Source organism: Dermacentor silvarum, chromosome 5 (genome assembly GCF_013339745.2).
Source record: "Dermacentor silvarum isolate Dsil-2018 chromosome 5, BIME_Dsil_1.4, whole genome shotgun sequence".
Classification (NCBI taxonomy): domain Eukaryota; kingdom Metazoa; phylum Arthropoda; class Arachnida; order Ixodida; family Ixodidae; genus Dermacentor; species Dermacentor silvarum.
This window is the reverse complement of record NC_051158.1, coordinates 22,019,688-22,047,447: the sequence shown is the minus strand read 5'-3', so window position 1 is coordinate 22,047,447 and position 27,760 is coordinate 22,019,688. Positions and strand designations below refer to the sequence as shown.

The 27,760-nt window shown below is 46.5% G+C and overlaps 2 protein-coding genes across 3 annotated transcripts in view; one reads left to right on the top strand and one right to left on the bottom strand.

Moving 5' to 3' along the window:
• Positions 1-6,350, top strand: part of LOC119453044 (eukaryotic elongation factor 2 kinase) — a 38,007-nt gene extending 31,657 nt beyond the window's left edge. For both annotated transcript variants that reach the window (XM_037715023.2, XM_037715025.2), the window contains one exon: positions 1,466-6,350. In XM_037715023.2, coding sequence (XP_037570951.1) covers positions 1,466-1,572 — 107 coding nt within the window. In that variant the 3' untranslated portion in view covers positions 1,573-6,350. The remainder of the gene's footprint in view (positions 1-1,465) is intronic.
• LOC119453045 (transcription factor IIIB 50 kDa subunit-like) lies at positions 6,349-26,563 on the bottom strand. Its single transcript, XM_037715027.2, has 5 exons — positions 26,318-26,563; positions 21,382-21,726; positions 15,927-16,028; positions 10,393-10,695; positions 6,349-8,065 (listed from the first exon to the last, which is right to left on the bottom strand). The coding sequence occupies exons 1-5, from the start codon at positions 26,378-26,380 to the stop codon at positions 7,688-7,690; spliced, it is 1,191 nt and encodes a 396-aa protein (XP_037570955.1). The 5' UTR covers positions 26,381-26,563; the 3' UTR covers positions 6,349-7,687.
• Positions 26,564-27,760: the final 1,197 nt, after the last annotated feature.

Genomic DNA, 27,760 nt, shown 5'->3' with positions numbered 1-27,760 from the left:
TATATGCGATGGTGTCAGTAAAGGCCACCGGTGTTATCTTTATCCACTTATCTCGCAGCGCTAAGTCGTGGGAATTGGACACAAATAGGCTGAAGCGCATACAGCAGGCATTATTACCACATCATGACCGGCAGCTTGCCGCTATCCTTGAAAAGAAAAGTGTGCAGTCATTGCATTCTACGAGTACATGGGCAACGGAGACGCTTGAGGTGCCAGTTAAGGATTGCACAACGAGCGATGGAATGAAAAGTGATTGGAATTAACACAAGGAGACAGGCAGACAGCAGTGTGGATTAGACTCCAAACGGGGATAGCCAATATTCTAGTTGACATGTCGAGGAAGAAATGGAGTTGAGTTGGACAGTAATACGTCGGGCAGATAACCGGTGGTCTATGAGTTACAGAATGGGTGCGAAGCTATGCTTAGTCGACAGAGAATTCGCTGATATGATGAAATTGGTAAGTCTGCAGTAAGTTGCAGGTAAGTTGCAGATGGTGCAAGCTGGTGCAAGACGGGTGACTGGAGATGGCTGGTAGGGGCCTACATTTTGCAGTAGACAAAAATAGGGTGATGATGATGATGACACAGTCATGTGATAACGATGCTGTTTCAACAGCTGAAACAACGCCATAGTTATCGAAATAGCGCATGAATGTTGAAGTACAAAACAAGGAGGAGGTCGGGCGAGCACTGTTCAATCTGTTTTTCCAAGTTAAATCGCACTTATATTACTGCCAAAAATGTACTCCTCGTGGAACTTTCTAAAGTAAAATGCTAATCATTCCAAAATGCTTTGTGGGGTTAATCAGCTTGACACTGTGACCCTAGGTGCCGCAAAGCATTAGCGTAAGCTCTACCACAACAAAATCAAGGAAAGCTGCATAAGGGCTCATTCACACTTGCGACTAGGCGAGGTCGCGCGACCAAGTTAAGTCGCAAATCGACCAGTCCAAGTAGTCGCTAATGGTCGCGTTTCTCGAAAGGCGATCGTTTCGAGCCAATCACTCGCTGCTCGATTTTTCAGTCGCGCGACCGCAGTCGCAGAACAGCTGAACCAATCAGTTGCGAAGGAACAGGACGTTCGTATACGCTGATACTTATCTTACGCGGCGATGACATTGCAAGCAGACGTGAACGGCATATCACGAGACATTTCGGCTTAGCGACTCGTCGGTCGCATTTGCCGGTGTGAACATCGTTCGTCTTGAGTAGCTTTCTGGTCGCCAGTCGCAATCGGTCGCGGGACGTCGTCTAGTCGCAAGTGTGAGTGCGCCTTAAATGGCTTTGAACGGTGGTGTGTTGCCTATGCAGCAAAGTAGTGCACTTCTTTTCCCCATAGTTTTCCTTTTTTCCAGGTAGTTTGAAAAACGGTTAAGGCTTATTCAAGTTTGAATAACTTCTGTGGTTGAACTAACTTTTGACTAACAAAGTGCTACCGCACATTTACTCCCTTCTTTCATGCAGGGGAGCTGTACCAAGAAGCGGCAGCTGCTGCCACGGCTGCCATGAAGGGGCGCCTTGCCAACAAGTACTTCCAGCTGGCCGAAGAAGCCCAGCAGGAGGCGTGCTAAGAAGCTAGTCTCTCGTGACCAAACTAGTAGCACTCTAGCACGTCTCATACGACCTGTCACATTATGCGTCTCATTCAAAATTTTCACCCGGTGTGCCCCGTGCCACTGTTTTCAAATTCTCAAGTCCCATTTTGTTGGTTCTGTTGTTACCTGCCTACTTTTTTTGTTCATGTGCTAAATGTGCACCGGTGTCGATGCTTTAGTCCTTTGTTCCAACGTGTTGATTCTGAAGGAATGCGATGCGATGATCCTCGTTGCTGCTTCTGCTGTTGCTCTCTTGTTCTTGCCTTTTTTCTTTTTTTTCCGGAAAGGCACCAGTGCTGTGTTCTTCGTTTCCGAGACTTCAAACTTGTCACCACAGAGCAAGTAGATATGATTTTGACTTGCAAGGAAAGCCTGGGTGTGTTGTGGTTTACCGGTGAAAAAGCCGCGTTGGCAGGAACTGACATTTTTCTGCCTATCCCTGCTCTGTTGCATGTCTCTATGGTAGTGCATTTTTTCGCAAGTGCACAATGCATGTTAACAAGAGAAACAGTGGATTTGTTCATGTTTCACCTCGTTGCTCTCTACTTTCTAATAACCCCTCGTTTTTTTGTCGGCGACTGATTCTGCCACTGTTTTGTTCAGAAGGCCTTTCCCGAGGAAATTTTTTGGCCTTGTCTATGGTTTGTTAAGATTTGTTTATGGGTGAGGGGGGATGGGCTGTACACGCAATTGCCTGTAACATTTTGTATTTTTGCATGTACAACGTGCTAAGATGCACCGCTAGCCATTTGCCTCAGTCAAGCACAGCATCTGGCAGCCCTGTGATCAGTTGAGAGCTGGTAAAGTCTAGCCCCAACCACTAATCCTGCATGCAAGCTGTTCAGTTTCACATTGATATACGGGGGTCGCTAACATGTCTTCATCTTGCTGTGAGCTTCAAGTGTTTATTTGTTTGAAGGCGACCTGGAAGCCTTTCTTTGTTTGTTTGTGTGTGTGTACAAAGCAAGAAGAAATGCAAGTTTAAGATCTCTTCCTGGTGCTGTGTCATAGGCTGAGGGCAACATGCAGCCTAAAATGGTTGGATGAGTCTGGTGTGGTAGTTAACTATAACAGAGAGAGGGTGGTGTGCTTGCAAACTATTAACCTACCGGTGAATGTTGTTGAGTCACGTATAGTATAGTTTTTTGAGAAACGCACAGTCCACACACTGTAGAGAGATAACGTTAGTAGACTCCTTCTGAAGCGAACGTTAAGGGGATCCTAGTAGCCAAGCTATTGTCCAACGAGAAGCGCATTGAATAACTACATGAACTGAACGAAGGTCTCCAAGCTGTTCAGCTGTTTTAGAGAGTTAAGCTTAAAAGCAGAGTCTACAGTAGTTGTGATGACTGTTATGTGATACAGATCTAATAGTCATCACTGCAGATTAAACAGTCCTTGCATTTTGTTAGTTTAGGTTGTGCGCTTGTGCTTCGTCGTGTCGGTGCTAGTTCTTAGACATTGTTTTGTACCGAAGGCACACTTGTACACTGGGCACGCTTGAGCATTGCCTTTGTTTTCAAAGCGCGGCTGTCTAAGGGATCATTTAGCCTGTGTGGCTGTGTAATGTTTAAGTCGCGGTGCATTAAATCGCTTTGCAATAAAAAATGTGAAGAAGCAGCTAGTGAAAGCGTCACAGTTAGTCGGCGTTCGCTCCGTCTCTCCATCGCATGTTTGGACGGCGAGCTCGAAATTTCAGATTCTTTCACAGGTGGCAAATCACACCGAACCTGACAAGTGAGGCAACGCAGACGGTGCCTGCTCTTTACCTTTGGCGCCGGCTACGCGCGGAGCATTGATCGAGTCACATGATGCAGTGGTCCTTCCAGTCTGATTGGCCTTACGACGACTCAACTGACGTAAAGTTGGTTTAGCCTTTCTTGTATTTAAAAAATTGGAAAGATAAACTTTCGGTGCAATAAATTAAACATTGCTACAAAACACATATGTTCACTATTAAACTGAGAACCTCACTGGCATTCAGTACAACAGAACGTCACTAATTCATTAGTTTCAAAGGGGAAAAACAAGAACAAAACTAATCTATTAGATATAAAATTCCACTGATCAAAAAAAAACTCTCCAGACCTTAAGTACCGAGCACTAACCTGTGATCAGTGCTGGCAGAGTAATTTGGTGTTACCTTTAATAAGAGTAGACCATACTGTATATCTTGATTTCGATGTACTGAAGTTTATGATAGCTTGCAACATTCTTGTTATTAATGCTAGGAGACTCCTTAGCATATGCAGCACTCTATTTTCTTGCCCAAAATTTGTAAGCATTATATTTTGTGAAACATTTTCTGATATTCGACTTTTACAGCGAAGCTGTCGATGGCTAGGATACAGGATTTTATGGCGTCCGCACGGAAAAACTCTCCTCTAAAAAGTGAAAGAGCCAACAACAAAAGCAAACGCATATCGCCGCTCGCGTCGGAGCTCGGTTTAACGGCCGCCTGTGTCTAAAACGATGTGTCTTTGTGAATGTATGACGTAGTGCGTGACGTAGCGTGCGCCTGATGAGGAGACCAAGGGAAAAGGGTTGGCGCCCCTGCGCAACCGCGCTCATGCCACTGTTTATGCGATTGTCGTCTTCTTCCACAGCTGGCTCCGTTGCGACTCGTCATTCCAGCGTAGAATTTCAATTCTCGTCTGTCGTCGTAATGGGGAGGCCGCGTTTATGGGGGTATGAGCCATTGCTTAAGGGGTATGTCCGTCTTACATGACGGACAGAGGTGATACACGAATATGTGTGCATACTTATCGTCACGATGACCACCACCGATCAGGACAATAAATGTGTTTGTACTTTTGTTCAAAATTCTATGTCACCTCTGTGTCGTGCACTAAACAGCTTCGCTGGCCATCCACAGAGTGGAATGGCTCATGAATTTTTTTCTGATATTCAGTTCGGTATTCACACATCCATAGTTTTATTTTGTAGACACCGTTGTGATGCAAGTGTTACGTGACTAAAAGGAACAAGGCTGCTATGTTTTTTCATTCTTTCTGCACATCAGTTGTAATGAATGCATGCTGAAATCAAGATGTACACCCCACGCTTGCGTTTGACCAATGAAATGCAGTGAAATAATTAGATGTTGCGTAGCTATCCTGGAAGAAAAAGTTTTTTGCCGATGCTGTCACCTGGTAATTTTTTTTTTCTCTCAAGACGGTATATTCTCTAACATATAATTACACTATGATAGCATTGGTTAATGCGAGAACTACATGGTGTCAAAAAGTGCTGGTGCTGTATTTTGCAACAATTCTTTTTGTCCCTTTGTCATCTGCCCGGATGATGCCAAGCCTCCATTGTCACAGGTGTCAACCAATCAGTGTTCTTACAAAGAATTCTTGCAAAATACACACTCTGGACATACTAGCAACATTAACAGTCTGTCAGAGACTGTTGGAGCATGCATGTCATAAAGTTCCGAATCAACCTGGATCACGTGGCAATGTAATCCCTGCGCGAATCGTGACAGTATAAATTGCTACATTTGTGCTTCAAGGTGAACCAATCAAATCAGTTTATTGATTTATTGTTTTATTATTATTGAGTTTATTGACTGAACCAATCCAGTGTTCGTGATGCTCAAATGTGTCCAGCAAACTATAGAGAACAAAAAGGTGTGTTTTTGTTTTTAATGACTTCTTTTTTTTGCAGCAACATGAAGGCACATATAGAAGTGCCACATATAAAATGCAGACGCCAAATGGTTACTGATATTGCTGCAAAACATCATTGCATTGCCGCTACTGCAAAGGCTGTTTGCAGTTCATAGTGGCCATGGTTGTAGCCACCTGAATCGTTGAGCGAGCACTTGCATCACGCTCATATTTCAGAAATCTTAAGTCTGCCAGAGAAAAGAAAACATACTGCTGCATGCCGCATAATCGTGCAAGTTGTCATGCAGAGTTAGCAGAAGTGTCGCAACACACAGTACAGCTTCCAGTTGGATCGGTGCGTCAATATTGGAACAAGAGCTGTCTTCCACAAATAGAGGTGATCCCAAATAGCCACTGCAAACTACGAACCTTCTCTGAATCGACCAGGGGAAAGAATTGTTCTCCGCAGAGCAGCAGTAGCAACGACAGAAGCCCATTCCATATTCAGTGGCTCTGTTTCAAGATTTATTTCTAAAGAAATGAAACCTCGGAAGCTTTCAGCAGCATGTCTGCCTTGCACCATAAAAATGTTTCGTGTTCATTATCTTGGCATTCTGCTCCGAAACTACAAGCACGGCAAGATTGGTCTATCTTGCCACACCACCAAGACTGGTCTATAGAAGCAAAAAAAAAAAACATTTTTTTGTTCACCACTGCATATATGTGCCATCGGTGGTAATTAGAGGTGCTCAGTGTGTTTTATGTGCTCTTTTTTTGTAAACTCTTTGCAATGTGTACCTCGTTTCCAAACTGTTGCAATATATGCTGTTATGCCACCTCATAGATTCTAGTAGTTTGTTAGAGGATGAGTCTGGACATTTTTGCGATTACAGCTGTATTTTTGTTTGCACCTCTGGTAGGGGTTCAGGCCCAGATTGTGTCCGCTTTTTCTGAGCTTTACTGGCAAGCCGGCTGGGCGTGAAGTTGGGACTGCACTGTCCTCGAGAGTTGCTCAGCCGAGAAATGCTTGCCGTTTTGTTGAGATTGTTGCACTGCTGTTAAACCTTTCCCACTTTATGCACATACTGTTTCTCCATGTGTGTGATACAACGTGCCAGAATAAAATATGTTGCCATCCGATTGATATCTGTTAAGTTTCTGTTGTGATATTTACACCTGATATACACCCGCTTCTGCCAATTCCAATCAAAATAATCTAACACAGTGACTACGTTGTCGCACAACTAAAAATGACAGTGACGTTTCACTTTGTGAATGCGGGTTACGCGCAAGCATATATGGGTGCTGTTCTGGAGTTTATAAACTATGCCGTCTAGCCTGACGCACCCTCATTGTCGCAAGCCGCTATCATGTTCTTCGAGAGTTTCCTGGTCGCGCCTAGCCCGCACCTTCTGCCGGTCTTGTTCAACTCGTGCCCGGTGCTCGCCAACAACTTCATGGTCGGTTGACTCGCGCTCAGCCTGCCGCTACTTGCATTGCTGCTCCGATCTTCTCGCTCGGCGCTTGGCCTCTCGATCGCCATACGAACCTGGTACATCCATAGCGCACACAGAGTCCGTAGCAACTGTCGGAGGAGGTGAACCCAGTGCACCTCTGCTTACCCTCCTCCTCTGTAACGCTCCACCTCCTTCCTCCAACGTGCACTCCTCTGTACCTTGCCCAGCACGTGCTTCTCTCCACCTCCAGGCTCCCTCCTCCCTAAGAGTGCACTATTGTGTTACATCAGTTCTAAGTAAATGCAATACATAAAACTCTGGTATATGCATCTAGCACTGACAAACACGCAAGGTGAAAAACGTTGCAGATTTAATATAAAGCCTTATAACACCGGTATATAAATGGAGGACAGTAAAAGCAAATCTCGTCAGAACGGGCACATGACAAAGGTCTTTGTATTAATAAAAGCTGAACACATTCACAGCATGAAAAGATTGCCGTAACGAAATTATAGTGCAGTTCGGTAGTTATCGCAGTTTACTAGAGCGAAGTTCCTACAAGTCAATGACTAATTTAACAAAAGAAGCACACCACTCAACATGATGTTCATCAGTGGACATGGCCTTGATGCGAAAGCATTAACAAAGGTCACCCCATTATGAAGGAGATATAGACAAGCTTTACTACTTCGACATTTGTGTGAATTCGTATTTTCATCAATGCATTAGGTTTTTATCAACACTCGTCAATACATCCATTGTTGGTTTCCGAGATTCTGGAAACCGCACCACCTATGCGTCGGCATACCGATTTCGGAACACTAACAAACGTCCCTGCCACGGTGACAATTTGCAGCATTTGCATCACTACCATGACGCGACGTGTTCAACCTCGTTCCTTCTAGAATCTGTTAAACACGGCTCAGAACATTTGTAACAATTATAACACTCTTCACTAGCGTTCCCTTGGTTCCTCGGAGACCACACAGTAAAGTCCACTACTGCTGATAAAACGCCTCGTCAGTCATCTACATCCGTCACATTCTTTCGTTTTCGAGATTCCATAAATGCCTCTATAACCTTCACCTCCTGCTCATTTCGGATGAGGAGGTCGATTTCAGAGTCCGAAATGTGCCCATTGCCGTCGCAGTCCGCCACATCAGCAGCGCAATCGTGCGCCGTCTTGGCCCTTTTTCTCCCCTTCCGGAATGTGTTGTAGATGACTGCAGATCGTTGCTCGCCCGTCTGCCCTACGCTGGTGCTTGCCGCACTGCTGGTGGCGTCCATCACCAACGATGCCGAATAGCGGATTATGTCTGGCATGTAAAACAGCACAGTGTTGGCGCTCAGCTTTTTACCTTTGATCCACGGGATCTCACTGGCCATTTGCACGAATACCTGAAAGAGACCAGTATACGTTTATTGGCCACTGCGAGAGAAAATCCACGGATGGTGGCACACTAGAACTTGCAGCATGTACGGGTGCAATGTCAGTAGAGGTAATACCAATATCACTGGAAGCCATACTAGTACCACTTCCCCCCTAACGCACATGCGCTGTAAAACTGCATGTAGGAGTAGGTGGCAGCAGGCAGTAATGGAAACAGTAGAATGGTAACGCAACACTAGAATACTCTAATAAGGCTGACTGGGACAAATGGCATTTCTTGCTGGCTAAACTGATGGCTTATGTTTATTTGCACTCGTGGTGTTGTAGGCACCACATTTTGTGGTGAATTCTGTTGAGCAATGCCAGCAACACGTTCTACAGAATAACTTCTTGATGTAAAGCTACAAGATATGGAGTAAACGTTACGTCAAATCACGTGTTGTCTGTAAGCCTCGAGCTTTCTGCTATGCAATGCGTTAGGTTTCGGTCATGATTGGAGGCGGTCTGATGTGGAAGTTGGGCAATGAGTGTAATTCACATTTGTTTGTTTTTTACGTGACAAGTGCATAATATATTATGACTAACGTACGAAGTCAACCTTGCGCCAAATTATGGAGCACATTATCATTTCTTGCTGTAGTGTAAGCATGGCACTATTTATTGGCCACAAATGCAGATGTGAGAAGTTGATGTAGCCTCCGCAGTGTCACCTGCTATGTGTGAAACGAAGCATAAAAACAAGGGAACCTATTCTTTTCACTTCTGCTATTTATTCCGCTATGCAACATATTGCAGCAGAAGCATTTACATCACTTACCATCTTTGGGCTGCTAACCAGTTAATCGTGTTTAACAACCTCAATAAGCCAAGTTGTGTGGCCGAATATTTCATACGAGTAACACGACTTCATGCAGATTACAGTAGAACCTCATTGATGCGATCCCATTTCGTACAATTTACCGGCGCCAACGTATGTGATTGAGAACACAAAAAATTATCCAATACAGTTACACCTTTTTTTTTTTTACCGGTTCATGCAGTCCCGTAAAACACCATCTTTCAGTACATCGCCAAACTGCGATCGTATGATACGTTTTCCGGCCGCTAGAACCCAGGTAAACAAGAAAAGGCGCGAGGCACGCGCGATCGACAGCAGTGCACCCGGCACGGCAGCTTCTCCGCAGCACTTGCCCACCCGTGTCACATGAAAATAACGGCACACGGCACAGACTCAGTTTCCTTTTCCGGTGCCAGCAAATCTTGTCGCATGCTGCATTCACAGCTAGTATCGCTGTCAACCCTATCGTGATAAGCATCTTCATCTATCTAACTGTTTGACGGCGCACGAGTGGTGTTTAGTGCTGTGGGAAGTTCCCTGGTGCAGGCAGCGCGAAGTGAGCGACATGTTTCGCTCTGGCGGCATTGTATTCCAGCGTTGCCCATCAGTTCGATTTTATTTCGGGTACCCGTTGCCATTTTAAACCACAATGCAATGGGAAAATGACAGCGCATTTTAGGCCACTCGGGCGCCACTCGATCGATGCGTGTCAGTGCCTTGTGCCGTAACGATTCTCGCCGAGTGGGCACGTCAAAACTTCTTGCCCCGCCCAAAGAAACTGCTGACCCAGGCCGAATTCGAGGAGCACAAATGTAAGCTCGCACAAGCCTCACCAGCTCGGCGCGCGTCGGCGTCTCGTACCGCCACACACTGCTTAAATAGATGTTAAATGCAGTCGAGTCTGCAAAATTTTTTCATGAGTGACATCTGATTGTAAGTTTTCCCGTTTATAGTATGTTTCTTTTCGCGAACGAGGTTCTACAGTACTTGTACTATGGTCAAATCAGAAGCCTCAATGCTGCAGCAAGCACATAGGTTGGCATACTCGCTCAATAATACAATCACACGCATTCATTTCACAGGTGTGAGTGTCGGTAAGTGACAAAGGGTTTGAGTAGGTGCACATATAAACATCAATGAAAGTCTGCAAGTGTGAGTGGACATGGGCATGAACATCAATGAGTGCAAGCAAGTATTTTGACGCAAGTATGTTCCCTTGAGCGTGAATAAACACAATTTTGAACTTAAGTAGGATGGTTATTTAGATTAGTTCGCGATCCACAGATTAAGGAAACAGCATTAAAACAATGACATGTTGTTACGAAGAATCTGTGTGGAAGAAAGAAGATTGGATGGTGAAAGACGACAATCACTCTGCAGCCTTGGCATCTAACCCTTCATAAATAAACCCCCATCATACGAGTAACAATATGATGTGTGGAGTAGAGAACACAGGCAGACTACTACTCGGGCATCGTTCCCGTCCCTAGGACTTGCCTTGTTCAGGTCCGAGACCGTGGACTTGAGCGAGCTGGTGGGTCTGCCCAAACCATGCATCTTGCAGAAGACTGTGTACGAAATAATCTGACGGCTGACGTCGAGAGACTTCCAGGCAATGAAGATGAGTGCTGGCCCGACGCACCGCGGCGCCCGCCCCTCCAAGAACCAGCAGCGCCGAAGCGGCTCCAGCAGAGCGGTGGCACGCGACACCACCTCTGCCCGTTCGGAGGGGTCGATCGACTGCGCCGCTTCGGGCAGAAGCTCCTGCAGCCTGGCGGGCATCGTTCCCCTGCCTGTATCCTGAGCGCAACCATGCAAAGCAGACATGTGGTTTCTTCCCTTTAGTTACAAGGCCAACAGCATGAACATCTCTCATTCACTTATGCATAGGAAAGAGAGCCAAGGAGTTCTACTTACCTCATTATTCTATAACTTTCGTCCACTCGACTTCTGAGTGAACCTCAACTTAGAAAGAGCAGAGCAGTTTTTCCTCGACTGACAGCGTGTCACTGATCTTTGAGAATACTTATCAGAGATTACCAAGCTAAATTTTTATAACCGGGCACTCCCAAGTGTTTATTCAAATCTGCTGGAGTGGAGGGATGATAGTTGAGTGGCTCCTTATTGTAAAAATCGTTAAGTGTTAATTGAAGCGCAATGTCTTTTATCAGTCAAGGTGAAGCACTGTGCTCTCCGATGTCGAGGGAGAGCATAGAGTCAAGGTCCATTTTCAAATGCAGGTGCTAGCACCAGTGGTTAACATACTATATTCAAGTCTGTGGTGACGCCATCCTTACAACATTTATTCGGCCACTGCTCTCATCAAATCGGAGGTTTGAGACCACAACTAGAGACCAACTAGTTCCAAATTTTCCGGAGTGTTGTTGCGCCCACAAAAGGTTGCACCCACGAAAATGACAGCTTTTGACAGCCTTTGCCTGTCATTTTCAGGCCAATCAAAGCTCAATCAAGTACATCCTGTTTAACACAATGTTTTACTCGCAACGATGACCGTCCCCACCCTAGTATGACCATGACCATAAATTACACCTCCTGTCAGTATTACACAAATCCTACAACAAACTTCAGCAACTCATTGGTATCATTTAACCTTATCTATATAAATAAAGAAAAAAAAACATTAAATTAAATTTACTAAACTAATTCTTGCAACTGCCATTTCTTCCACTCTACAAAACAGTAAAAATTACTATCACCCGCCGACCCCTTAACTATTTCACTGGAACTATTGTTATAGTAAACGACCTTCTAGAACACTATAACAGAACCTCGACGCCACCGAATTTTCTATACGTATCTTCGCTGAACGATGTAATAGATCAAACAGCCTCCGAGATGGCCGATAAGGTACAACGATACCGTTGTTTACACGTCTCTATCCACTTTTATTATATGCATTTTTTTTTTTGCGGGAAGCAAATTTCTGTACCACCTTCGCCGTCGACACGTTTGTTGGCGTCTGACGAACGTTCCGTTCCCGGTGCACTAGTTCCGCCTACGCGTCGAGTTTTCTATCGCGGTATAAAGAATGCGGCAGGACTCTCCAGAAACAAAACCACTTGAACCATGAATTCTGTGACCTCTCTTGAGCCGGCAGCGACAACCGAACTCAAACTCTAGTGGTCGACGTACGGCGCTCGCGGACAAATGAGTCATCGAGACGCTTCCTCGCACGCGTCGAAAGTTTCTTTGTCCGATCTTTCAATTCTGCCGTAATAAAACGTTACGCAGCACAACATGTGATGATCGAGCCGGCCGGCTGTTGAACCGGCCGTTCGGCTTGTTCAGCGTCGTTACAGTGCCTAGAATATAAGTATATTCTAGGCACTGTAGCGTTGTCACTAAGCTGGCGCGACAACAAACGCCGCAATCTGTATACGTGCTTCGCAGACTTTTAGGCTTAGCATTGAAGTGGGATTTATGTTGGACGCGACCCGTCGAACTATTGCAATCTATTTGGAAACTTGGACGAGGTTGTATAGGTGCTGTACAATTGTTGGTACTACCACGGCTGCTGGATAAACGGAACGTATGATGCAGCACCGGTGCTAACACCAGCTGAGGGCTGCATGCAGGACACATTAGGGAGTTTTAGTATAGCGGAAAACAGCAAACGCAAGGATTTAGCGTTAGCGTTAGCGTTGCGTGCAGCAAACTGTGCATGCGCAGAACGTAAACGTAGCCAGAGCTCTTACGTACGTACGCTATTTCCAGAAGATAGCGTTCAACGGTAACGCACGCAAGGGATTCCGCACGTAGGGCAAGATGGCGGCGCCTGTTGAAGCGAGAGCCATCCACTTCAGATCTATCGAGTCGTCGGCCTGCACTGTTCGGCTCATTCGTTCCCCACTAATGCTCGTGTTTGCTTTAGATTTGTGTGATGATGCTTCGACAGCAGCGTACAGGTGACAAATAGGCCTTGTTTTCGATATACGTTCTCAATTAGCGGCGGAGTAGGCTTAACGAGAGGGTTTGCTCATGTTTGCTGTATCCGCTTCGAGATGGCGCCCAAGTGTATTTGCGTTAGCGTTTTGCTCCGTTCCGCTATTCTAAAACACTACCTTGTACCACGCAGTGCAGCCTTTCTTTACGTTTGCGTTGCGTCGCACGCTAACGTAAGCGTTTTCCGCTATACTAAAACTCCCTATTTAGGTGCGAAGCACCTTATGCGCTCGGGCTGTTGACGTCTCCTCACAGAGAAACATACTAGCGTTAGTATGTTTCTCCGTGGTCTCCTGTCGTCGACACGGTAAGCAAGCGGCTCGCGCTCGGCACGCGCTCGTGCCACTGCTCCCGCGTTCGTCATCGTCTTCCACAGCTGGCTGCGTTGCCGCTGCGCAGTCAAGCCTACCCACAACTGAAGGCCTGGCAATCCTGTATGTGCTCCATAGAGAAACATACTCATTCTCTATGTGCGCTCGGGCTGTCGGCGTCTTCTGTCGTCGTCGTCGTCACGGTAAATCACGCGCATTCACGCGCTCTCCCACCGGCGCTTCTCCGGTGCCGCGGCCCGAGTGGCAAATAAAACGGCGCGTTGGCTCAGGAAAAGCTCTTTCTGCGATGAATGAACTGAACTGCAAGCTCGCAAGCTGAGAACGCATGCTCGCCCGCGAAAGACAACGTCGACGCAGGGCTGATGAAGCTGTACGTGCCCAACAAGCAGCGGCTGCTCGGCAGCGCAGGCAAGCCGACCCACAACTGAGGGCCCGGCAACCAGCGGCCGCTCGGCAGCGCAGGCAAGCCGACCCACAACTGAGGGCCCAGCAAGCAGCGGCCGCTCGGCAGCGCAGGCAAGCCCCCGCCGCTGCGGCAGCGCAGGCAAGCCGACCCACAACTGAAGGCCCAACAAGCCGCGGCCACTGCGGCAGCGCAGGCAAGCCAACCCCAGCATCGTCAAAGCCCAAACCGCGGCCGCAAGCCAGCGCAGGCAAGCCGACCCGCAGCTCGGTACAAACGTCGGAAACGACAAGCTAATCCGGATCTTCGACAGAGCGAAGCGGTACCTAAACACCAGCGTATAGAAGAGAACCCGGACCTTCCAGCAGCAGAAGCAGAGGCTCGCCGCGAGGAACGTCGTCTGCCCGAGGTGGGAGGAGCGGACGGACGCTTCAAACGTGACTTCCTAGATCGGAGCTTCGGCCATAGCTGCACTGGCATTATCTACACGATGGATGATCGTAAAAATAAATGTACATATGTATACAGTTGAAACAAAATCCAGTCTTTTGCCTCTCATTGCCCATTAGCGGTGCATCACTGCATGCTTCGTACCTCCCCAGGTTTCACATTAGTGGAGGTGCTTTTTATTGCGATAGCAATTATACGGACACTTCAACCGGATTTCTGCCGTCGGCGTCGCCGTCGCCGTAGCCGTCGCCGTCGCCGTGAGGTTCCGTATAGATAAAATCTTCACCGCACGCCGTATGCCCGAGCTTCCGGGAAGTGTGCGGGGACGCGCGCTATCACGGAGAGCGAACGCACTCAATCTCCCTCGTGCAAGCAACGAAGCGGGAAGCCAGCACCGGAGGGAGCGGGGGGAGGGGGGGGGGGGGGCATTTCTACTCTGCCAACAAACGCGCTCGTCGCTCGACCGCGCCGTCTCTTATCTCTCCCACGCGCAAGCAAGGAAGCAGGAAGCCAGCGCCGGAGGGAGCGGGGGGGCACTTATACTCTGCCAACAACCGCGCTCGCCGCTCGCCGCACCGTCTCTTATCTCCACACGGCTCTGGCCTTTATGCACTGTGCATTCGCCGCTCAGTTTCTGTTGAAGCGATAGACCGCACGTACCTTCGCCCGCTGAAACGGCTGCGCTTGCTGCCAGCGTTTTGACAGTCGTCTGCAGTCATTCAGTGTGATCTATTCATGTTTGCTTGTGCGCGCTGACACCACGCTTGTTAATTCAGTTAGTAAGCGAATGTGTCCAAGTTAATGCAGCCGATAAAACTGCTATCCCTACTCCAAATAGCTCTCTGCTAATATGCTATCGCAATTGATGCTTCGCCTTTCGGGCAAAACTGCGACTTTTTTAGGAAAAAGGACTCATTGACATTACACCATTGACGACGACGTGGGCAGTCGAAAGGCTTCGTTTTCGATTGACTGCGCCGCCCGCGCTTTCGCGTTTCAGTAGTTCCGTTATCGCGTAGTGCTGCGCTAGTTTTGCTGGCTCGCGAAACTCGCACAAACTGCAAGTAGTAGAGAATTCCACTTCCATGTGACGTTGCGAGATGGCCGCCGAACGGTCCACGCCACTTGACCAAAGGCAGCTGCAGCGGCGCCTCGTAGCGCCGTCTGTCGGGCGCCGTTTTACTCACCGACAGCAGCAAAATGCAGTGATGGTGTATGCAACGTCACCACTCCCTGGTTGGCGTGGCGGGATATTTGAATTGCCATAAAGGTATTCGGTCCCTTCAGATGCAATTTTCTCCTAAACTAAGTCTTTTATTTGCACGAAACAAGCGTTACGAGGTTTCTGGCATGGTATTTAAACAGTCCACATCGACTTAGTATTTGCCTTTAGTGTCCCATTAAAAGGTCGACCTGAAGAAAATTATAAAGCCTTGATGACTAGCTTTGCCGCTGCTTCAGACGAGTTGCACAATCTCGCCAGCACCCGTACCAGTGGTAAGGCAGCGTGCACCTGCTTCGCACCAGAAGCAGCCAGTGATGCACCGAATGTTGCTTCACACCCTGCACAATGACTCACGGCTGCAGATAAGAGCGGAGGACTGCAAAAACCCGCTGGTCAATATTTTGTTGTTAATTAGTTGACTGAGGCACTGAGACATGCTCCCTAAAGGGCTAGAGAAAATAGCGCCCCTTCCTCTCCGAAATCTCTATCTCTCTCTAGTTAATTGCGTACCTGTTGCATTTTGTAATTTTGATGAACAGTCTCATTGGCCAGGAGCTCGCAACTCCTGAACCACCACAACCGGGCCGATAAACTTCACTGCATTCACCACAGTGGCAATTAGGTGATAGGAGATGACGTGAACGGCACACATCCTCACCTCGCTGACCGTGCGAATGGCTTGAAACAGGTGTGGGCCTGTACACTGGGCCATCTTGGCCAAGGTGGGAAGCGATATGGTTCGGCCATTCTCCCGCAGCACCTGCGTCGCACCGAGCACAGTTATGAAACATGCTATGCACACATTCAACTGGAAGGCCAACAATCATGCACGATAACATGTTTACGGTAGTAAAAGGAGCGCTAACATAACATTTTAAACTTTTTTTCTTTTTTTCATTACCTACAAGTTGTGGACCTAGAAACCCTAGCAAAATAATGGCAACCATGCCCTAAATAAATTACTGTAACACATGCTTCTGCAAACCAGTTCTAGCGTCAGTACCCATGAGGTGGATTTGTCACGACACCATTGCACCCTGGCTTGCCCTGTTCCTTAAGTCACTGCGGTTGCCACCAGTAGCGCACCCAGGATCTCTGCCCGGAGGGGGGGGGGGGGGGGGAGATTTTTGTTGTGGGGGGGGGAGAGCAAGCTCTTTGCATAATATGCAATTTGCTTGCTTTAGCCAGAGAACCAACAGCAAATAAAATGCCTAATAATTATAATAATATAATGACACCAAGGATGATGACGATGTTTATTTCTTTAGCGTTTTACTCAAAGTAATTGAACAGTGAATGAATAAATACAAGACAGTGATAGAGTGCTTTGTTAATCTGGAAACTTGGACCTCAAGCCACCTCCTGAATTGTAATGACAATGTGAACAGAGCATTGAAGGTACACGTTGGACTGGTGGGGCTGGACGTGTGGGGAAGGAAGGGGGGAGGGGGGTTTAACTGGGCCTCAGGAGGGGGGGGGGTTACAACACTCCCCCCCCTGTCGGTGCACCACTGGTTGCCACGCACAAGAAGCTGCAAGGAGAAATGTGTGCGACACTCTTCTTTTATATTTTGATGAGCAACATCATTACGCTTAGCCCTCTTACAATGTCGGCATATTTTTTCCTCGGTGTCACAATATTCTCGACCTGCGCCAGGTCCAGCATTCAGAGACCAACGTTATATATCAAAATTTAGGCAGTGACTACTGTGAGGGAGCCCGTCATGATAGTGTAATTGCTAAAGTGAGGGGCCCTGTCATGATAGTACACTTGCGAAAGTAAGGGGGCACGTTGCTAAAGTGACAGGCCCTAACCTAACCTAACACCTTACCTAACCTAAAGCCTAAACGTAGGCCCCATGATAAGATAGTGCAGTCACAAAAACCAGGCTCACCAGCGAATGGAGTCCGCCGACACCTACGTGTTTGAGCGCAAAGGAAATGACAGTGCCTGCTACCTACGTGCAAACAGCAACAATTGGAAAAAAAAAAGTTAGGAAAAGCTACCTAAAAGAGTAATAATTAAAAAGAAAAAAAAAGTGAAGGAAAGAAAGAAAGCAATAATACAAGAAAACAAGAAGACATGCAGCTTGAAACGAGGATCTAGCAGTCACGAACTCAAGTGTTTTCCTACAGCACCGCGATTTATGAAAGGGAAGAGGCACTATTACACAGGTTTTGTATTGGCAGCTGTTGCCCTATCACTATTGATCCTTTTCGCGGCGATCCCATGGGTGCTGCCATGTTTGATGACGTGGTGACGTGTCCATTGCTTGCCTTCGTGTTTACAATGGATGTGTATGACGCCAGTGCGGCTTAGCAAACCTGTTTAGAGAGATATCGTAGACGATGACTGGGTGGACGACAGGAAGCTTTGGCCACAGCTTCAGATAACATGCAAAAGCGCTTTCGGAGCTGATATAAGCTATGTCCAAAAAGCGCGAGCAGCGCATATGGTGCTTTCTCTAAAAGCGGGGCTAAATATGTATTCCAAGCTATCCAAACTTCCTGCTCATGAATTGAACCAATATTAGCGTGTTTTGCTCTTCGTTCTTTATTCGTCAAATATTTTGAAGCAGCGGCTTATCATGTTTCTGACTCAGTAGAGTTCCTCGGTGCGGTCACTATGTAATTATTTTCTGCCTAATCGTTCGCGGGTGTGCTCAGTTCCGTTACATTTGTTCTTGCTGCGCACAAGGCTTGAAACGTAGCTATTCTGTAGATTGTAATACCTTGTAACAAAGACTTATTATCGCTAGTAACTCGCTTACTCTTGTGGACCGTCACAAAACGTTCAGCTTCAACCATTCACGTGCTATTGGTGTAGTACCGTCATTTATTGTGCGTGGATAGTGCGCATATATTCAAGTGTGTGGTCATTCACTCATTCTTGACATGTTGGCAAAAGAGTGGGTGTAAGTTCCTGTGCCAGTTGGGGTAGATGTGTGTAGATACTGTCAGCGAAACCTACTATGACAAGAAGTGGCCCTACTCCCTTTATCATTGTTTAACGAGCGGTACTCATTCTTGCCGACGTACCGGGGCGGAAGGCCTTTCTTTGAAGGTTACCGATACAATGCTGGCAGATGAGCAAATTTCTGTATCCTCGAAGAAAGCCGTACATCTCGAAGTGCCGGAAACACGTACGGCCAGTTGCAGCAGTGGTCCGCGAACTTGGCCCACATATGTTCATTACATTCCTTAAATACCAGTCACTATTTTAACACGAAAGTGTTTTATGCCGGGGTCCACCAAGACTTCACTGACGTATTTCCGTCACGGAAATACGTCATAGAACATAATACAAAGAAAGAAACCAGAAGAAAAAGTTCCACAAACATGCAAAATTTCGAAATCGAACCCACGACCTCTCGGTCCGCGACGATAGATCGCCGAGCGTTTAACCCATTGCGCCACAAACGCATTTGCAGAGAGCTACACAGACGCGCCTTATATATCTAACACTCCTCCGTGTACCCGCGCTCTTGCTCGGGGCGGTGCCGCCGCCTACGAGCAGAAAAGAGAAGTACTGCATTATGACACTAACGCGCACCGACAGTGAACGCTTCGGTGGTCTCAGCACTACGACGCCTCGATGCCAGCATTCGAAGGGACGCTGGCATCAAGAAGCACTACCAACGCCACCTAGGTGGCGTTGGTAGTGGCGTTCACCGTACTCAGCACAGCGGAGCGTGGCCTCCGCAATTAGCTCTGAAAATGTTTCTGAAGTTGATCGCGGAGGCTGCAATTACGACGCGCTGTACGCGCTGATTTGACTCGGTGACGATTCAGTTACGTGCTTTGTCTTGCGCGTTGTATTAGTGTGTCAGTTACGTGCTTCGTCTTTCGCGTTGTGCTAGCGTGTGCAGCGTAGTGCAGCTTCCATATGCACGACGGTTGCTCATGGTCATCGACGTTGGTAGTCGTGATGGAGGAAACGTGCCACCAGGCGTCAGCGTGGGTGCATCAACGCCTAAGGGCGCTTTAGCCACAAAACACCAATAGACATTATATATCAATGTGCAATAAACATTACACTACTTCTGTGAAGACACGTTTCACTTTCGTGTTCTATACCGATTCCTATATAAGAGGGATCAACCACATTTTTGTACCCTACTACTGCATACATCTTAATCCACATAATTCAATCCAGCATGATTGGAGCACAGTGCATTAGTGAAAACTCAGTTGCATTTCCGACAGCTGATCACACAGAAGCAAGGTAAAAGCCCTAAGGGTTTCGTATTCGTGCGTGGGTGCCGAGGCGACGTACGGCGTGCCGCTGAAAGGGCCATCTTGTTTCTCTAGAACAAACTGCTCCATGAAAAGGGTCGATAATGTTGCCTAAATAGTGCGGGGCCCTCTCACTATAGTCACTTGGTAAAACTTAGCTTAAGTGTTTCCCTACCTTTATGGAGTAGAACCTTATTAAATGGAAATAGCTTAAATGGAATTGCCTACCTGTACAGACCTGGACAGCTTCGTTGCCTCACCACTCGCCCCAAAGGCAATCAAAATAAGAACAACCGAAATTTTGGATGGCTTACAGTGCGCTGTTTGATAATTTGGACTCCCCCTGCATGATCGCATGTTGCTATGCCACTGACTTAATCAGCAAAACGTCGCTGCGGCGCCTTGTTGAAACCAAAACTTGCGAAGCCTAGTCAATCCAGTAGTCGTTGAGCGCACCCAAATCACGTGACAAACTAGGTGCTACATTCACTTCCTTAGGCATAACATATTACCGTTGTAATGAAGAAGAGCACATGGACAAGGCCAGCCAGATCCTCTGTTCGATGCCTGCAGTGCAACCAGTGGGCCAGCCGGATTGCCAGTGCTTAGCACGAGTGTGAGCTGCTCTGGCAACCAGCTGTTCCTGCTCTGCGTCAACTAACGTGTCAGTTACGAACAGACGCTTCCAGCTGAACTTTTCAATACACCCCTTCACAATTGGTGGAGGTGCGGCGTTTTCAAGAACATCTACACCCTGGAACTCCGGTCTCAGACTCTGCTACCCGTTATGCCCGACTCTCTCCAGTAGACGTCGCCGCCACCATCTGTAGCTTGCTCTGGCGCACTCCGGCACCGCGATCCAGCAGTTTTAAGCAGTACGGATGAGCATGACGTCAACGGCTGGTTGTCTTCCTACAAACGGTTTAGCTTGCACAATCGATGGGATGATACCTCCAAGTTAAATAACGCCATCTTGTACCTTGCGGGAGTGGTTCACCCGTAGTTTAAAAATCACGAAGCCGACTTTCAGTCCTGGTCCGCGTTCAAGACGAGTTTCACTGAAGTTTTCGGTCGCCCCGCATAGACTCGTGTAAGGGCCGCACCCCCAACTTGGCAGCCCAAAATATGGAGGAAAAAATTTCCAACAAAGAAACAATCCGTGCCTCGATGCCGCACGTGAGCATCGGGAAATTTTCGTGCGCTGCATACTTTCGCATGCCGCTACTAGATACTGAGAGCCGTGGCATGCACAAGTCATCGCCTGGGCCGGCACCATTTTGACCAAAAGGTTCGGTCCCGTGTACCTTGTCAAAATTGTGAAGGAAAGTGCGGCCCTTACATGAGTCTATACGGTATGAACAGAATTAAGAGGGTGTATGACAACAATGCTGCACCTCTGCACACCTTTCTCAGTAAATGAAACTCCTGTTAATTGGAACATATTCCTCCAATCTCTTGAGAAATGTACTAGTACTTACCAAGCGCCCTCCTTTTATGTGCAAAATCATGTGGTAAAGTTTCTAAAAATTGGGAAAATGTGCCTCGGTACTTGTTTATTGTTGACAGAGCTGTTTACACATTCCGCCTCGAGTGCAATGCGGCTGCTGCGGCTCGGCATACAGCTGCAACATTGTGCTGGACAAGGGCAAACACCACAGCTCCCAAGCACAGCATTTGGCCATCAGAAGCAAATATTACAACAAATTATCTAGGATACTCTCACGTTTGCCAGTATTTTTTCCAGGGTTTAGAAAGCTCGGAACTTCATTCAATGCGAAAAAATGACAAGCTGACAACGTCACATCAGTACTCCTGTTACTACTAATTCCAAGCACAGGGCAACAGCAACTCTGCACGCTGTTTTCTGCCGACGGTACCTGATAGCAGCAGGCGGCGGCGAGGGCCATCTGGAGGTTAAACGGCTGCTTCATGAATGTCCTGTTAAGGATGTCGCAGGCCTGCTGCACCATCACCGAATCCATGTTCACTTTCGGGGCCACCTGCTTTATCCAATCGTTGCAGAGGCGCCGGTTTCCGGTCAGTCCCTCACTCACCAGGCACTGAAAGCGTGCCCCTCTCTCGCCTCTGCCGCGGCAGAGAGACAGGGTGTCTCTGCTCGTCGAGGACACAAAGCAGAGGCCGTCGTCGCCACCCGAGAACCCCGTCGCAAGCAGCGGAGCACTGTCCAAAACAGCCCCGCAGGCGGTGCACACCTGCGAAAACTGGAGAACAATTCATTTATCATCGACTTTGGCCTCCTCAGATCTGAAAACAGCTCCGGGACATAAGCACATTTGGAGACTGTTCTTATTACGTACATGGCAACCTATAAACTTCGAAATTTGTAAAAATTCTGCGGACACAACACCAAAGAATAGGGAGGGGGTACAGCACACTTTTTCTTTAGGTTAGCCTGAGCACACAAACTCTGTGAGGTATATAAGTACGATTATCTACCTTTGGATGCAGTGTACAAAGAAGCAGCAAACTTGGAACAGCACTAACTGACAAGCAGCACGTTACTTTTTAGATCACAGTGACTTATTTAGCTACCATGTCGTTGACAATGTCGCCTGCTTCAAGAACCTGCCCGAATAAACTGATGCGCACAAACTTTTGCAAATAGAATTTATTCTTCGTAACACTTTAGGGAACATTCGTAAAATCGTAGAACAAGCCTGAATTCGTAAGCTTTACAGAAAATTTGAGCGAGCTGGCAGGTGTGTTACACCAACTGGTACACTAGGAACGTGAAGGAGCCAAGTTTGTTGTTGAAATACCCCATTCAGATGCTAAATGCAGCACCTCATGGAAAATTATCTCCACGACAGTAAAAACTTCAGACCGCAAGAAAACACACTCACATACAGGCGCGCACTCACACCCCCACAAACACCCCAGAAAGGATCCCCTCTTTGGCACAGGCACCTATGCCAAAGTCATTTCTTGGGTGTTTGCGTGCATGAGACTGCGTGTGTGTGTGCGCATGTGGGTGTGTTCTCTTGCGCTCTGAAGTTGTTACCAAGATGGATTACCAACCATTTCATCTACAAGGCCTTATGTTATCTCCATGAAAGCTACCGCCTCACCATGCACCTTGTCAAAAAGATCGCATTTAATGGCACAGCGATTAAGGTGCAACATTGCTTGTCAGGTTGGCATGTTGATGCTGTGTCCTAGATTATCATGTCAACTCGACGCGTTCGAAACACTCCCCCCCCCCCCCCCCCCTGAGTGCTTTTCTCAACTCTCGTCGAAACAAGGCAGAAGTTCACTGCACGATGGAGGCTCGAAGCTATTAACAGTGGTAGAACTAGGAAGATCACTGAAGCCGACATTTTCGACAAGGGGTTTTGTCTTTGTCAGGGCAGAAGACTTGTCGAAATGTTGGCTTCAGAGATATTCCTTGCTATACCACCGTCTGTCTCGTCTCGGACAACACAGTGGTCTAGATTGGCGTCAACTTTTGGAAGAACCGATGGCAATAATGTGCTTAAACCACTTCTATACAGTTCCGCTTGCATCCAACTTATATCTGGAATGAATATTTTAGGTAATCACTTCGAGTTAATATTGAAAAGGGTGAAACATAAGGTAGCCAGTTGGGTACCGAAGGACTGAGGATATGTTGGGAGGTCCAACAATCGCCAGACTACAGAAAAAATACAACTGCAGTCCAATATGAAAGGGATCACCTGATTTGCTTGGAAGTCTGTGAATTGTTTTTGTAAATTGGCAACTAGCCATCATAGCTTCATTACACTGTTTAAGGGTTTTCAGCACATGCGTAACCAATAATATCCCCACCTTTAGAATCAGCCTATACCTCGTCATGCAAGAATGCACAAAAAAGGAAGATAGTATTAATTACAGGTGTGCGTGCTGCCAGCAGAAATATCTGCCATATTTTTTGCACTTTTAATTTGCTTGTAAATCCACATGGAGAAAATTCATGAGGGTTGGTATAACGAAATTTCCAAATCATACCGAAATTGGCCTCCAAATACCAAATCAAATGTTTTCTAATTTCTTGAGAAAGCAAAATATCGAGTTTGTGAGAAGTTTATTTCGTTCACAAACAGAACCTTATTTACATTATTGAATTTATGCATGTCATGTCACTTTCAAATGTACGTTCACTCAATTAAGGAGTTTCTAAATGAGAAACAACAGCTTTCAATTATGTGGTGCAGCAAAAAAAATGACAGTAACAAAACAAGAAAATGGCACGCCACAGGACACACACTAAATGTTGCGTTCATTGAAGAAGAGAAATGTGGTACTACAGCACCGCACATTGTTTGAAAGGGATACGAACGAGTTGAGACTTGCCGAACAACAAATTGCTTTGCCTACACCGAGACAACAAATTCATATACGGGCTACCTAAAAATAAGGCATTCTTACTGAGTGACTTGAAATTATCAACCAGGAGTTATCTGCTGTGTGCGTTCACCTAAGGAAGCAGATGTGGAAAGTGATGTCACTCTTTATTGCTAACTGTTAAAAAAAATTAAAAATTTGTCTTCGTTCCACAGTAACATTGTAAAATGGTACAATTTTACAGCAATCACAGCGAATGATCACGTGACAGCACAGTTTGCTGTTTACCCACAAAAAATGCCTTCAGGTGATGCAAAGAACCAATTGATTCCAGAGACCGAACATGACATGGCCTAGAAGTAGTGTATCACACCATATGTACAGGAGTGGAGATTTGGTTGGAAGGCGATTAATCATGCACGATAACATGTTTACAGGTTCGCTGCAGAGGCTCTGCATTTGGCGCGACTAGCCACTTGTTTCTTGCCACCACGCAATGGTCCATATCACAAACACTGCTTATTTGTGAAGTGTTTGTTGCAGCAGTCCTTTTCTGTTGTGTGTGGTTCATCGCAACTCATGTGGCTGCAGTTCTGTTGGGCAAACCAGCCATTGCCCAAATGATCGGCTCAGAGAGCACTGTTGCAATGTAAAGAATCATGCTGATGGTTTTCTTGCAATGCACATGACACTGTCATCCATTGTTTGATACATTCCAAATTAATGGTTAAAGCAAAAAAAGCTTACAAGGGAGATCACTGAAGCGGAAGAGATTGAAAAGCTTGGTGAAATGTGCGTACGCATTCCATCTATTGTGCCAACGGCGAAAGAACTTGACTTCCTTGGAGTGCCCACATGGATTACTGAGATTTGATAGGTTGTCAAGTGTTCTCTTTTTTTTTTTTTTCTTTCCGTACTGCGCAATAATGCACTCAGATTACGCTAATTGATGGCAGTCGTGTATAAAGAAGCAACAGGGTTGTAAAAATAAATAGTTTAAAGTATCACCTGTGTGTGTGCGTTTCTATGACCATGTCCCATTCACGCTTTAGTCGTCCTTACGGAATACCGACGTACCAAAGCTGCCATCCAGGTGGTTTTTCTGTTGTCTTTGGTTCACTTCCCCATCAACTGACGGTCTTGTGTGCATGTATTTGTTTTCTTTTCCTTGTCTCTGCCTACACCACAAAGCCACAGGCATGGGCACCTCATCCATTGTCCCAAGTAGCAATGTTCCAATGCAATCCTGTTATTTTGTTTCAAAGATCTTATTGTGAGCTTATTGCATTACCACACAGAAAGTTAACCATACTGGGAAGAGTAACCACCGTCTCGATCGTTTCACCTCCTCTAGTTAAGGCTATGCTTTCTTAAGCCTGTATTGGTACGCTACATGGGTGCATTGCTTGAACACCAGAAGCTTGCTTACTGCTTTATGTCTGCTTAGACCTTGCGCACCGGTTTCTTTTTAGGCCACATTACCAACGGCTGGTAACGCAGTCCTACAAGACGGCACTCTACACATCCCAACACAAATTCTAGGCTGTCTTTAACGGGTAATCTGCACCCGTCAGCAGTCTCGTGGAGAAAAAAGATTGTGCAGGCCAAATCGATTAGTAACGAGATTAGTAACTCTCCCTCCAAATATTACTGCCCTGATGTACCTGTCAACATTTTATTGTTGGTGTACTACTGTCTAAACTCTTTTGTTGCTTTAGGAAACATAATGCTCTGTATTCATTGCATAACCTGCTAAAACTTGCTGTAAACTCATTTTGCTACTTGTATTCATTGAAGTGCATTTTCTTTCAGTCATTTGCTTTGTTGTATCGCCTGATTCTATGCTTAGAGTCCTTTAGCTCTCTACATTCCTTCGACAAATAATTTTTTAGGCTACCTGTTCAGTTTTTGTTGCAATGACTGTTCAGGAGGGCCCCGGTGCAATCCCTGTTTTTGGTACCCCCCTTCTGTATATTTCCCAATATGGTCAACTTTCTGTATGTTAATACAATAAGCTCACAATAAATCTTTGAAACAAAATAACAGGATTGCATTGAAACATTGCTAACTGGGACAACGGATGAGATGCCAATGCCTGTGGCTTTGCGGTGAAGGCAGAGACAAGGAAAAGAAAAACAAACACACGCACACAAGACCTTCAATTGATGGGGAAGAGAACAAAAGACAACAGAAAAACCTGGCAGCTTTGGCACGTTGCTATTCCGTAAGGACGCGTAAAGCGTGAACGGGACATGGACATAAAAACGCGCGCACACACACACACAGGCGCTACTTTTAACTGTTTATATTACGGCAGAGCACGGTGGCTGCAATTTCCGGCTCTGTGATTGGATGACGACGCGAGAGAGAGAGAGAAAGAGATGTCTCAAAATGTCGTTACAAATAGCGAGCCAGGCTTCTAGGAGTGTGTTGTAAACCGGCAGCAGAATGAATGACTCGGAGGGCAAAATCGAGAAGAGCGTCACTTACTCCATCGCCGCTTTCTTCGGTCACAGCAGAGGCGCCACACGAAGGGCATACGTCGGGGGCCATTCGGTGATCTGGGAGTGCTCCGCGCTTGTTTTCTAACGCAGAATAAAAGACGTAATTTAACAAAACGAGCAGCAACGCGAGTAGTCGTTCCGAAAACGATCAGCGCCTCGACGCTCCAGCGTTGCGACCGGTAGCGATTGCAGAAGCCACCGTCGCAGAATGGACCAGCCGTTCCCATGATGATGATAGTGATGAATAGTTGTGGGATGCGACGCCGGCTTGAAAAAAAAAAAAATTGACGAAGTTTCGCGCAGCTCAAAGATTACACACCATTAGTCACCGTGAAACCGCCCAGACGGCTTCATGTATGTTTTAGAATGCGCGTCTGAGCTGCATGTCAGAACAGTTACAACGACGGGAACATCGCTCTCCGACCGAATTCAACGACATCACGTTTAGACGCGGGAAATTTCAAAACGAGCATTTGAGCACTAAGCTGCCCCGTAAAAAAAATTGCTGTTCCAGGAGAGTCTTCAATACTAGTGGTCATTTATTTCTGGAATCTAAGAATGGCTCTTACAATGCCTTGTAATGGCCCATGCCGTGTTTAGCGGGCTGATGGGAGTCGAAGCATGCATGGTTACGGAATCCTATGACGTACGGAATCATTTTGCCCTAAAAAGAAGTTTGGTCCGTGGGGCCTTAAAGGGAAATATAGTTATCATTATCAGTAAACAATTTACAGAGCGCCAGTGCATTATAAACTATAGTAGTTTGCACGGAATATCAGCTCATCACGGATATGGAGCGCCGTGCCAGGGTACGCTAAAGCGCATTACAAACAACAAACAATTAACTTTCCGAACCAATAGCCCAAGGCTATTGTGGGCTTCCGAAAGTTGCGCTAGTAGACGTGACATCCTTTACCACGTGGTCTGACGTGCCCTGCGTGGGAGCTATCACAGAGCTCCTTCGAAGCCCGATCGTTTGATATCCATGTCAATATATAAGGTTGGGAATCAGGAATGTGCTGGTGAATTTTACGTGAGATCCCGTGACACCCTCTTCCACCTGATCTTAGATGTGCTACGTGGTTATAATTGCTCAGATTGTTCGAATCTCGTTCATTTGATATGTATGTCAGCGGGGATTGTAGAAAACAAAATGACGAGATCTCACGTGATGTTCTATACAGCCTGCTTTTATCAGCGTTCGAAATCAACGGTTTGTTGCTGGATGCCCCTTTGTTTCAATGCATGTCAGCAAAGCCATCAAATAGCTGCGTTTTGAATGACCTGTTCGTGGCAATAATGTAATACCTACAACGGTGTATTATTTCGATGATGTATCGCACGGGAAGGTCATTTTAAATGCGAAGCATTTCTTGATGAACATTTGCCACTTTGAAAGTATCTATCTATCTATCTATCTATCTATCTA

Excerpts from the sequence above, each read along its gene's own strand:
- LOC119453045 (XM_037715027.2), bottom strand. The coding sequence starts at position 26,380 with ATGGCCCCCGACGTATGCCCTTCGTGTGGCGCCTCTGCTGTGACCGAA. Across the intron at positions 21,727-26,317 it reads CCGAAGAAAGCGGCGATGGA|TTTTCGCAGGTGTGCACCGC; the intron begins GTAAGTGACGCT and ends ATTGTTCTCCAG. Across the intron at positions 8,066-10,392 it reads CGGTCTCGGACCTGAACAAG|GTATTCGTGCAAATGGCCAG; the intron begins GCAAGTCCTAGG and ends GGTCTCTTTCAG.